A 13,211-nucleotide genomic window follows, 5' to 3' on the forward strand; every position below is an offset into this window, starting at 1 on the left:
GACCTCTCCCTGGGGGGGGTCCGCGGGGGTCGGGGCCGGGGGGTGGGGGGGTGGGGGGCTGCGGCGCGGGCTCCTTGAGGCGGCGCCCGGCCCGGGTCAGACGACACCCCACTCTCCACCCTCCCCCGCGGAAGCTCTCACCGGTGATTGCTCTCTGTTTTTACAATTTGATCGGGGTCGTCAATAAATTGATAGACGGCTTGTGTGTCGCGCGTGCGAGCGATGCGAGCGGAGGGCGCAGTGGGCGCGGATCCACCTGGTAAATATACACACATCACCGCGTTACCTAGGCGAATCACCGCGAGTTTCTATGTGGTGTCATACATCGAAATATGCCCCCCCCCTCCCCGCAGTCTTTAACCGGAGACTGTGCATAAAGCAAGTCTATAACCGGAGACCTCACATCAAGTCTTAACCTAAACCCTCACATCAAATCTATAACACTAAACCCTTTCACATCAAGTCTATACTAAACCCTTCACATCAAATTATAAACCTAACCCTCACATCAAGTCTATAATCGAATCTTGAGCACAATAGTTTATAAACCCCAACCCCCTGATACCAAGGCTATATAACCCGAACCCTGTACAAAGCCTATAACTAAGACACCTGAATCAATTTATAGTTATATAAAAGTGTTATATAAGTAGTTACTATAGCTATCAGAGAGCCTAGTTATAATAGGTATTATTTAGCCTTGTAACTATATATTATGCGTTCATGCGTTTTTGCATTCTTACTGCATCGCGGCGCTTAGAACAAAAGTCCCACATGCTGTTTAGTTTCTGACATAACCTTACTGCGTACGTGTGTGTGGCCGGTGGGGCGAGGGATACCTTGCTTCATCCGACCACGCACACATAGAACCAGGAGTTAATAATGTGACAATTATTGACAGATGATGACAAATAAATATAATGACAAATTGTCGTCTATTTGTCATTATTGCTCATTATTTGTCATTATTAATCCCTGATAGAACCCATGTATGTGTTTTGTATGGCGCATACACGCACGCGCGTGTATCAGTATTTTGACATGCGAGGGCGCCTCTTGCATGTTTGACGGGGTTATAACCGTGACAGGATGTAGAAATTAAATTTGAACAGGGGAAAGAGGGTCCGCCAGCAAAATGGGAGTTGACAATCTGATGTTTTCAAAACGAAAGTTATTAACAATACACGCATGATGGCTTATTTTTGAAGATTCATGCTGTTGCCACGTGTGCAAATTTTCTTTGGACAAAATTTGCTGAAAAAATCACTCGCGTTAATTCCGCGCGCGGCCAGCTGCTCTGGCAACGAACTTACTAGTTAGTAATATCTAATTTTTATGGAGTCACACAGAGACTCTGACCATATGTCATTCAGGGTGTCCGACAGTAAATTCAGAGAGTATTTGACTCCGACTCGCGTTCAATTTCGCACTCTGCCATGAATCAGATCCCGTACAGAGAATTTTATACGTGAACAGTACACATGTTGTTATGTATGCACCACCCTAACCCGACCAGGATATGTGACTGACGGCAATATTCTAACCCTAGCAATACCGTTTCTGGGAGCTAGCACCACCCATGATATCCTATGTACGCAACGTAACACTTTATCAAGAGCACATAAGCCATTTTATTTGTTCTTGGGTTTATACTGTGTACTGTGGGGCTTATAGAACAGCGGCGCGGGGGATATTAAATCCATCTACATGAGTGTATGTCGTACACGCGTTCATTAGCAATAGCCGTGGCTCCAGTGAGTCGACATTTATTACAAACGACAGCAGCAGTCACCAACCGTACGTGCATTGCCGTTAGTAAATAACCCCGTGTTGATTTTACTGCTACGCCCAGACACACACACATACTACCAGGAGTAAGATCATATAGAATCTAGATCTAGATCTAATATAGAATCTAGATAATAAGATAATATAGAATTCTATATTATCTTAGTCCTGATACTACCATTACGTCTGGGAACTTACCATTACGGATTTCCGTGCATTTACTAACACAAGGGCTGAACATTGCCCCTTTAAAGGCGCACAGTGAGTTACTACTGTAGAGAGAGAGGGAGAGGGGGAGAGGGGGAGAGGGGGAGAGGGAGAGATGGCTAGCACGGATTGCGCCTAGCGATTATTGATCGCTTACATGAGAAGCTGTTGACGCGTCAGGAAGAACGACTCTTGTTTGACGTCGGCGCTCGAGCGTGTATCAGTGAGACGCAGAGATGACAGAATCGCTCTCATCTCCTGCAATGTTTCCCGGTGATATCGATGTGATGTGTAGTCAAGCATGTACACGCCGCGTGTGTTGCATGATGCGTGTATCTATGATGATATATAACATCAGGAGTGAATAATAATGAGAGTCGTCACTGCTTTTCTCGTCTGCAATCGTGAAGATAACTTAGCGCTTGAGCGCGCACACACAGCTGTCCTATGTATTGTGTTCGTGCGTGTGTGCGTGCGTGCGTGCGTGCGTGCGTGCGTGCGTGCGTGCGTGCGTGCGTGCGTGCGTGCGTGCGTGCGTGCGTGCGAGCGTGCGAGAGTGGAGGGCGGAAGAAAGAAATAGGGGCACAGGCAAAGGAAAGCGAAAGATAGAAAGGGACAGGGAAACATTAGAGGAGAGGTAGTCGGAAAAAATAGGTACACGGGGATAGTAAATATGAACGTTTTGATACAAGTAGTTTGCCCATCGCTATACAGACAGCCCGCCATACAGCCGGTGTGTATAAGACTATAAGTATATATGGTACGCGTATATGTGTTCAGCATATAGAAATAATTAGTTAACGTATCAATGGGGAAAGCAGCGGCTTCCTCACTGTGATAAAGATATGTCGTATGTATTCCGACATGGGGCGTTCGTTATTCGTGCCTCACGACTAATAAAACAACAACACGTATATATTTTTTGACGAGAAATGTATGTACAGTGCATATGTGTGAATGTATATGTGCCTGCGTAAACCGAACCCCGTACGAATGTAGATATATTTACATTGTGAATAAAGAAGTCGGATATGATCATGAACAATAAATCTATCTGAATTGTTTGCTTTGCGATATCAATTCTTTCCTATAGTTAATTAAGTTTTCGTAAATGACACTTGCATGCCTATTAATTTTCCGTGCAGAATATTAATGTAATATCAATAAATTACGAACACGTAGAATATCATAATGTCGGAATTTTGAGCAATGGAACTCAGCTGTCGTCGTTTATATCAGAAGTCTTGTAAGCGTTTCGCATGCGACGCCCCCGTTCGTTCTAGCTGCACGTTTTCCGTGCAAAATATCATGAATGTGATAACAACAAAATATTAGCTCAAAACGTATTCCTACATCCGAATTTCTGTATAACCTAAACCCCACAGATCTTTTTTTTTATATGAACCCTTTCCTAGTTACGTTTTTGTACGCGACGTCTGCCGCGGTTTTCACACATTTTCATGCACACTACTAATATAACAGCAAAAAATACTGATATTAATTCTATCCCATAGTTAGGCTGTCACATGCGTCAGCGATGATAGTTTTTTATGCCTTTACTATGCAGGCGAACACTAAAAAATCGACAATAATGCAAGTGCATCAAATATTCTGACATCAGACGAGGTTGACACGAACAGCTTAATTCTGATTCTGACTGCCTTCGATCGATCACTCACTGCAGGAAGGCAGCTATACTACTCAGTACAACAATACTCTACATGTAGGTACCGCATGTCTCTACACACACGCACGCACGCACGCACGCACGCACGCACGCACGCACGCACACATGTTCCAATGTCCAGTTTAACTATTGTTACATTATTACATTATAACTATTATTACATTATAACTATCAACATAACTATTATTCACTCCTGCTATCAACGATGTTTCTGACAATTGTTCACCCAGGTGTAACCATGCGGCACGCGCGGGACAGTAAAACCCCTAGATATACCGTATATAGCTATATGGAGCAATATCAGCATCATCACTGTGATGTCCAGCCCTGTCCCAGCAGCCTAGTCACTGATTCCACTCACATCGACACCGATGTTATAACAGCGTAATTAAATAATTAATTCGTTCGTAACAGCTTTCCCGCGTTAATTGGCAGTGACGAACCAGACGATGTTTTTACAATTAGTAACGCCATGACGATGTTTTGCTGCTTACTTGGCTTCCTCGTTACATTCTCATTTTAATCGTTATATGAATTGTTAACCAATAATTAGTAATTAGTTTCACTGAATTCAATATGATCATGCCAGTAATGTCGTTATTTTATTATTTATCATAAGATATAAAATATATGGTTTTTTATGCATTGCGTTTTTATCGCATTATCCATGCTAGGTCATCATCGCTAGGTTATCATCGCATTATCCATGCAACTCTTTCTTCTACCTACAGCAATAACCCGTAGGCTGTACTTCAACGACCCCATAGCTGCTATGCCCAAATTTCGTTCATAACCCTCACAGCAAAGTAAGCGCTAGTGAAGATGAAAGACATTTCATTTCGTGCAAGACTACATACAAGCGTCATTGTGGTATAGAACGTGGTCAGAGGTGAGACAAGATAGCACCATCCGCGAGCGATACACACACCAACCACCGTAGTTTGTGAAGTATCTAGAGGCGCCACTAGAGGGCAGTGCAACATCAGGTTCACAGTCCACCAACGGCTCTTTGATATGGTTGACCGATTGTTTGCGCAAAATAGGCAGATTACCACACCCCAGCGGTCTGACATATTTCCTTCTTACCGGTAAGTAGGTATCCTATTCTTCAAGAAAATGGCGTCGGACCGTAGTCCGCCATTTGGTTAGTCTGCGAGCGTCTATGCGTAGGTTCGTATATTTATTAGTTTCTGCGTTAAAAGATGGTGGACTAGACAAAACAAAGAAAAATTATTCACATATCCACATCCCCGTCACCATCTACCTACCAACGCATGTCACCCGCTCCGCTCGTTCGTAGAGGGCAACAACTGAACAAGACACAAGTACAACTCCGGATATCAGTTTCGCGAAATTGCTAACAAAATTATGCAAGTGAATTCTATTGTTTTCTTTTCTCTGCGGTCGGACTGAATTCCTAAACATACAGTATGAAAACATGCGTAATAACAAAATACAATGTTGCGTAGTCCAAATTACACACTATACCGGTACCGTCCGTGACTACGCATATTCTATGTATGTGTATTACCCCACATTGAAAGTTGCGTATTGCATTGCTTTCATTAAATTTTCTTGCACACGGACGTATTTATTCAATATTGAAAATCCTTTTAGTTTGTCAGCTTTTGATAACGATAATAATTGCAACAACAAAACAACGAGAATTAATATTTCGAGCCTGTAACAGCAATACTAACTCCCGGTCTGAGTAAAGCTACAAGAATGCTATGCTCGGCATTTCGTAAGCACGGCCTACCCACTTCCAAAACCTCGGCAATACCGATAAGTAAATTCACGTCGTGCGCTGGCATTTTTTCAAATTTTAACAGCGCGTGAACGCACCAAACGGTCTTACATACTGTATAGCAGAATAAAATACAATGTGTGTACACACTTAAAACCATTTTGTGGGAAGTTTGTCAGCTTCTGGTAACGATAATAATTGCAACAACAAAACAACGAGAATGAATATTTCGTGCCTGTAACATCAATACTAACTCCCGGTCTGAGTAAAGCTACAAGAATACTATGCTCGGCATTTCGTAAGCACGACCTACCCACTTCCAAAACCTCGGCAATGCCGATAAGTAAATTTACGTCGTGCGCTGGTGTTTTTTCGAATTTTAACAGAGCGTGAACGCACCAATCGGTCTCACATCCTGTACAGCAGAATAAATTACAATGTGTGTACACACCTAAAACCATTTTGAACGAAGGAATTGCATGCTAACGCTCCCACAGCTTTAGTGTTGTAGCCGACGAGACAGACAGCGGAGAGGGCGGTTAAGAAGCGGCAGCCATCGTCTGACAAAAGTTCCCGAGATAAACGCGCGAGGTCGCAATGCCGGCCCTACAGATGTAGACACGAATAGCTAGCAGTAGCGAGGACACCAGACCGGCGCAAGTGCCACCTATCATGCGCAGTTGATGCAGTAGCTGAAACAATGGCCAAGAACAAAAGCAAGAAGGGAAAGAAGAAGTCGTCCGGGGGCTCGCTGCTCTGCTGGAAGTCCCGACCCGAGCCACCAGAGGGCGCCTCACCGATGCCCGCGCCGCCTGCCGCCGCGCACGTCGAAACAACAAAAACCGAGACGACAAAGACCGAGGGGACCCCGCCGCGCCCCGCGCCCGTCGCCGCGGCAACCGTAAAGCCCGCCTTGAAGGCGGTTGCAGTGCGACAGCCGGAGGTGCCGCCCGCGAAGAAGGTCGCGGTGGCGGCGCCACCCTCGCCGGCGAAGCGCGTCGTCAACGGGCTGGACCGCGCGTGGGAGTACGACGAGATTCGGCTTGAGCGTGGCGGCACCGGCCTCGGATTCTCGCTCGCCGGCGGCACCGACAACCCGCACGTCGACGACGACCCGGCCATCTACATCACCAAGCTGATCCCCGGCGGCGCCGCGGCCAACGACGGCCGTCTGCGCGTCGACGACGCCATCTTGGCCGTAAACGACGTCGACACCCGGGAGGTCACGCACACCGAGGCCGTCGCCGCGCTGAAGAAAGCCGGCGGGACGGTGATCCTGCAAGTGAAACGGCGGCGCACTCTGTCCGCGGTCGAAACGATCGAACTCGTCAAGGGAAGCCGCGGGCTCGGGTTCAGCATCGCAGGCGGCGTCGGCAACCAGCACGTCCCCGGCGACGACGGCATCTACGTAACCAAGGTGATCCCGGGCGGCGCGGCGGAGGCTGACGGACGGCTGGGCGTCGGCGACAAGCTGCTGAGCGTCGGCGATCGATCGTTCGCGGCGACGACGCACGAGGATGCTGTCGCCGTGCTGAAGGCGACGTCCAACCGCGTCGTTCTGCGCGTCGCCAAGACGACGCCCGGCGGCATCCTCGGCCTCGACGACAGCATCCCGCCGCCGATCACCGCGTCGACGCCGCCGCCGCCGAAATCGCCACCAGAGGGTGCCGCGGAGACGCCGGATACGTCGGATCAGGAGGAGGAGGCGGCGGCGGCGTCGCCGCCGGCAACGGGACCCAACACGATGCAGGCGCTGTTTCTGCAGTCGCTGACGTCGACGCCAGCAGCTAACAGCTCCATCTCCCAGCAGCCGCGCTCCACCGTCAAGGCTTCGCAGGCTGTAACCGGCTCTCCCAAAGCAGCGTCTGCGTCGCCGCGCGTCGCCCCGAAACTCGTCGCCGCATCGCCAAAGGTGGCGCCCAAGCCGGCCGCGTCCCCCCAGGTGGCGCCGAAACCGGCGCTGGCGACGCGGGCGGTGACGTACAAGACGGCGACGGCGCCGGCGCCGCGCGCCTCGCCTGAGGACGAGAAGTCGCCTGACATCGTCGAGGAGCACCTGGTGCGGCCGAGCCTCGCGCGCGCCGCCGCGAGGCAGAGTCGTGAGTCGTCCCTCGAGTCGCTCGACTCGCCCTCCATCGCCAAGCGCCGCTTCGTGCCCGAGCCCGCGATGAGGGTCGCGGCCCCACTCTCGCCCGATCTCCCCCCGCCCCCGCCCCCGGAGGAGGAGGAGGAGGAGGATGATGAGATGGGGTCGCCGCCCGACACGCCGCCGACGCCCCCGACCGTCGAGGAACCGGCACTGGTGAGTTGTGGCAGCGATGAGATCACAATCGTCCTGTCTGTGTGAGAATTGTCACCATGTCTGTGTGTGCGAATTGTCACCATGTCTGTGTACGAATTGTCACCATGGCTGTGTACGAATTGTCACCATGTCTCTGTAAGTCTTGTCACCCCGTCTTTGTAGGAATTGTCACCCGGTCCTTGTAGGAATTGTCACCCCGTCTTTGTAGGAATTGTCACCCCGTCTTTGTAGGAATTGTCACCCGGTCCTTGTAGGAATTGTCACCCCGTCTTTGTAGGAATTGTCACCCCGTCCTTGTAGGAATTGTCACCCCTTCTTTGTAGGAATTGTCACCCCGTCCTTGTAGGAATTGTCACCCCGTCTCTGTAAGAATTGTCCCGACATGGTCATTGTCCACTGCCACCTGTGTTTTCGCAGTCGAGAGTGTCATTGGCGATCGTCATGTAAGAATCGCCCTGGCAACTCCATCGTAACCACGGCGACACACAGTCGAGTCACCCTGTCTGTAAGAACAACGTCCCTGCCAACCAAATCATTACGCTATGTACAGCGTGCGATCGCGTGCGCAAATACTCATAATCATTCAGTAAGAGCAGACGCAAGTCGTTCGTCACTCTGGAAAAGCTATGGCGTATTGCAGGTGTTACTACCATAACAACGCCCCCACCCCGCACACACGTACAGTTACACGTCCGAACTCTGCCGTCGTTTGTTGACAAACTTCACGGTCTCAGTCGGCGCGGAATGTAAACAGTCTCGGGGCGGCGGTACAGCGTGGAACATAATCGTTGTGCCGCTGATTCAATCCCCCCGATGCCGGGTGATTAGCGCTGTAATTACTAATTAACGAATTTAGTGGCCACCGAGCGAGAGCAACAATGGTGGCTGCGTAGCGCGCTTGATCGACGTCGTTAATTGCGTTAAAATTCGCTCCGGTCATGTGTTAACAGTTTCGACCCAGCGCCGCTCGCGCGTCGGTCCAGCATGCCAAGCACAAGCCTGTACCAGAACTGAATAGCAATGGAGAGGAGTCCAGTACGTATATAATCAATATCAATATATCAATATGTGTGTAACCAGTATCAATACGATCTATGTGTCTGATCATTTATCCATCTGTCCGTCCATCCATCAATCCATCAATCCATCCATCCATCCATCCATCCCACCATCCCATCCCATCCCATCCATCCATCCCATCCCATCCCATCCATCCATCTCATCCATCCCATCCATCCATCCATCCATGCCTCAGTCCATCCATCCACATATTCACCCACTACCCTACCTGCCAAGCATGGACCACACACACATTAAAGTGTTGAGTCACTGTTATGCTATGCAAACTAATGAATCACATCATGTGCAATTGCAAAATACACTCATCATAATGTGGATCTTACGAATTGGTACTGTTATCAATCTTGTTGTTGTTGTTGTTGTTGTTGTTGTTGTTGTTGTTGTTTGTTATGACCGTACGTGTGCTAACTGCACTTGTATCTCGTCGTTGCAGCCCCGCGTCCGAGTGACGATGACATTAGCCGTGACCCACGGCGTGTGACACTGGTGCGTGGCCAGACTGGCCTCGGCTTCAACATAGTGGGAGGAGAGGATGGAGAAGGCATCTTCATATCGTTCATACTAGCGGGTAAACGCTTCATTCACTGTACCACGACAAGAACTGTACGCCTGAATAAACACATCATAAGTACACATGAATACGCATACGTGTGTTCAGTCGTCGTGGCGACTAAATAATACCAGTAATCGATCATTATTGAGTTTGATTCACTGGAGGCCACTGTCAGTGCATACTGTCCTCAGCAGAGCATTGTGACTACTGTCAGTTTCAGCAATCTGGTCACAACACAGTACAGTTGTACATATAAGTCATAATCACTGTCACCATCGGCGTTCTACTCGCAACGTAGTATAAAATAGTGTGTACTGTGTTGGTATCACAATCCTTCACAACATCGTGTAAAGCCGTGACCACTGACCAGTACTATTCATACCTATTCATACTCGTCACACTCGTCACAACGTCACACAAAGTCACAGCCTCTTTCCAACTTCACGTGTAAGCCCAGGGGTAGAAATAAGGAGAGAAAAAGAGATGGTCCACAGGACCATCTAGTTTGAAATTTAGATGGTGGTAAATTTTAGATGGTCCTCCTAAATTTGAAATTGTTCTCTAAAAGTAATGCGGCGTGCAAGCCTAAAAAAGAGATTTTACATGGTGATAAAATGGTTTAATTATTCGCCTACAGTAACAATGAATGTATCAAACGATACATTAATTGTTTATTCACTTTAATAGTATATTGGAACGTGGAAACTTCAAAGAAAATTACCGTAAAATGTGACCAAAATATTCAATCATCTGTCGGACCATTGACTTTGAAAATCTGATGGTCCTCCTGATTATTTAATGGCCCTGGACCATCGGACCATCGCTTATTTCGACCCCTGTAAGCCTATAACCATTCTCCTCTAACCATGATCACGTAAAGCCCGGCGCACACGTGAGTAATCTTACTCAAGTAAAATGATGCATGCGTCAAAATACTCAACGAAAATCCGCCGCACACGTGAGTATTTTGACGAATGCGTCAAAACACTCAACGAAAATCCCCCGCATACGTGAGTATTTTGCCGCATTCGTCAGAATACTCAACGAAAATCCGCCGCACACGTGAGTATTTTGACGCATTCGTCAGAATACTCAACGAAAATCCGCCGCACACGTGAGTATTTGATTGCATGCCATCATTTTACTTGAGTAAATATTACACACGTGTGCGCCGGGCTATAACCAAACCGCTCCTCTGTAATCACTCGCGTGGCAGTCGGCCCCACAGATCCACTCCCCACGCAGCATAAATACTTTGAACAATGTGTCTGCCCCGCCGTGAATCATGATATCGTCATCGTGTTTAACTCGTGTCGCACGCACCTTGCAGGTGGGCCGGCCGACCTCAGCGGTGGCCTGCACCGCGGGGACCAGATCATATCCGTCAACGGACAGGACCTGTCGTTCGCGACGCACGAGCAAGCGGCAGCCGCACTCAAGCATGCTGGTCAACAGGTAAGCTCAGGTGCTGTAGTATGTCAGGTTAGATCAGGTGCTAAAGTATGTCAGGTGACAGGGTAAAGCTCACGGTGCCTAAAGTATTTTCAGATACAGGTCAGCTCAGGTGCTAAAGTATGTCAGGTGACAGGGAGATCAGGGCTAAAGTATGTCAGTCACAGGGAAGATCAGTGGCCTAAAGTAGTCCGGTGACAGGTCAGCTCAGTGCTAAAAGTATGTCAGGGCTGAACAGGTCAGCCTAGGTCTAAGTATGTCATGATGCACAGGTCAGCTCAGGTTGTTAAAGTATGTCAGGTGACAGGTAAGCTCAGGTGCTAAAGTATGTCAGGGTAAGGTCAGGTAAACACGATGAGCGCAGACTGTAAGTGTACTGCTACATCTCGTGCCAATCACTCAAACTCCGTGCATAAAACACAAACGTAAGAGCCACATGCTCGGCGATCACATGAAGCAGTATCATTGCACTCACTATGCTCAGCCTCTTTTTATCGCTCATCTGACATAGTCAGCATGCCACTTGTTAGACTCGCATTGACATCGTCGTCCGTGCGTCCTCCGTCCCCGTCCGTTGCTGTGCGTCAACATGTTGGGCCACAAATCTTAACCGCTCCGTACGGTCCGATATTCGGCACATTGGGGGGGATCGTTCAAACGAGTTGGCTGTTCGAAGCTGGGGGGGCAAAGGTCAAAGGTCAAGAGTGTAAAAAAAGGGGGAAAACATTCACTTGCCTTAACTTAGTAATTAGGAGGCAAATGCAGAATTGCCGCACAATCTAAACGGCTCGACCTAGCTCGTGATAGCGGTTATAGATCATGAGTAGGAAAAGCATCACTGTGCCCGAAATTGGAGCCGTTCACAGGTCAAAGTCCGTCAATGGGGCACAGGGCAGATTTAGACATTTTCTGAGGACATGGTCTGAGGAGCGATTTGAAAACTTTTTTTGTTCAGCGGTGACTAGCATTTTTATGGCTTTACTTGAAAAGCGACATGAAATGTCCCTTCTGCTGACAATGCGAAGAGTAAGTGATTCGGATAACCTTTTGACCCTCAGAGCGAGTTAAACATGGCATTTGTTGATGTTACAAAGGAGCTGAAGCTGCTTTGCCTATATAGAGCCCCGCTCTCCCCCCCCCCCCCCACCCTCCCCTTGCGATGTTTCCCCCTCCCCCACCCTCCCCCCACCCCTTTCCCCCACCCCTCCCCTACCCATCCCCTCCCTCTACCTCAAGGAGGAGGAGTTAAAAACATGGATTTGATTGACTGTCTGTTAGAAAGAATTTTGGACTGCCGGGGTTTTGCATAGTAGAATCTATACATGCCTGGAGTTGAGGCCGTACAATGTCACAGTTGAAATTTCAAAAGCATAAATTTGGTTAAGAAGTGTATATTCTTAAATCGTAATAATTTCGTTATGTCATTCTGTGATACTGTACAGTCTTTACATGTCACGTATTCCACTGCCAGTGGCTGTGCACTGTTGTTGGGGCCCAGTTTTTGCCTGCATTAATTTGTGTACAGGTGGCAGCTCTCTATTGAATTTGCAGCCTGTAGGCTTGGTAGGTAAATGGGATGAAGTGCTTACCCATAGATTCTGTCTTGCAAATAAGTTGTTACTACTACGAATGATGGGAGCTTCCATCTTTAATCTGAAAGACACCTTCAACGTTACACGCCATCTCGTGGCACTTTCATAACGATCCACACGAACATTCTTTTGAGAAGGTTCCTGATACCATCTCTGGCTGCATTCCACTATTTCGGCATGTATGTGAACACAATTTGGGGACTAAAGGGTTTACAGAATCCCACCACTCCACCACAGAGTCACCGCAGATATGACGTTAGGATGGAGGCTGTCGTATGCGCACTTGTTCAAAAGTGTTTATGGAAAAATAGCTTACTCGTCAAAAATGTTACCGGGAGCTATTTGAGCCCTCGCGTGAGCGTTTGAAGAGCGAATCGCTCCAGTGTATTTTTTACCTGTCAGCCTCCCATCTCTCCCCTCGCAGGTGGAGTAGCTGTCGAATACGGCCCGAGGACTTAACCGATTCGAGGCGAAGATCCACACGCTGCGCGAGCAATGCTAGCACAAGCCGGGAAGCTCTGCGCACATCGCAGAAGCCGCTCCTGTGTCGGCTGCGCGCTCTTTCGACTCGACCCGGCAAAGGACAGCGGCCTGCCGAGTCCCGGCTGCCGTTCAAGTACGCGGACATTCTGCACGTCGTAACGCCCTGAGTGACGACGAGTGGTGGCAGGCGCGCAAGTGAGCGATGGCGGCAGGCAGCGGCGCCCCCTGGGGAAAGTTAGTGAGCGGTGGCTGATGAGTTATTGGGGAAGGGGAAGTATAACATGGTTTGCTAATCAAAGTGTATGCACTCACTTTTTTGG

General features: G+C 48.6%; 2 protein-coding genes across 4 annotated transcripts in view; one reads left to right on the forward strand and one right to left on the reverse strand.

Moving 5' to 3' along the window:
- The window catches only part of LOC106812935 (cell division cycle 7-related protein kinase-like), an 83,489-nt gene that overhangs the window by 54,846 nt on the left and 15,432 nt on the right, over window positions 1–13,211 (reverse strand). The gene's annotated exons all lie outside the window — the stretch shown is intronic.
- LOC106812939 (discs large homolog 1-like protein) overlaps window positions 4,663–13,211 on the forward strand; it is a 14,266-nt gene continuing 5,717 nt past the window's right edge. Inside the window, exons 1-5 of one of the 3 annotated variants that reach the window (XM_014816948.1) lie at window positions 4,663–4,770; window positions 5,927–7,731; window positions 8,682–8,766; window positions 9,245–9,379; window positions 10,695–10,819. In XM_014816948.1, coding sequence (XP_014672434.1) covers window positions 6,130–7,731; window positions 8,682–8,766; window positions 9,245–9,379; window positions 10,695–10,819 — 1,947 coding nt within the window. In that variant the 5' untranslated portion in view covers window positions 4,663–4,770; window positions 5,927–6,129. Of the gene's footprint in view, window positions 4,853–5,926; window positions 7,732–8,681; window positions 8,767–9,244; window positions 9,380–10,694; window positions 10,820–13,211 lie in introns of all 3 variants that reach the window. The other 2 variants (XM_014816950.1, XM_014816949.1) reach the window with 2 other exon arrangements.

Source organism: Priapulus caudatus, unplaced genomic scaffold (genome assembly GCF_000485595.1).
Source record: "Priapulus caudatus unplaced genomic scaffold, Priapulus_caudatus-5.0.1 Scaffold703, whole genome shotgun sequence".
NCBI classification, from domain to species: domain Eukaryota; kingdom Metazoa; phylum Priapulida; class Priapulimorpha; order Priapulimorphida; family Priapulidae; genus Priapulus; species Priapulus caudatus.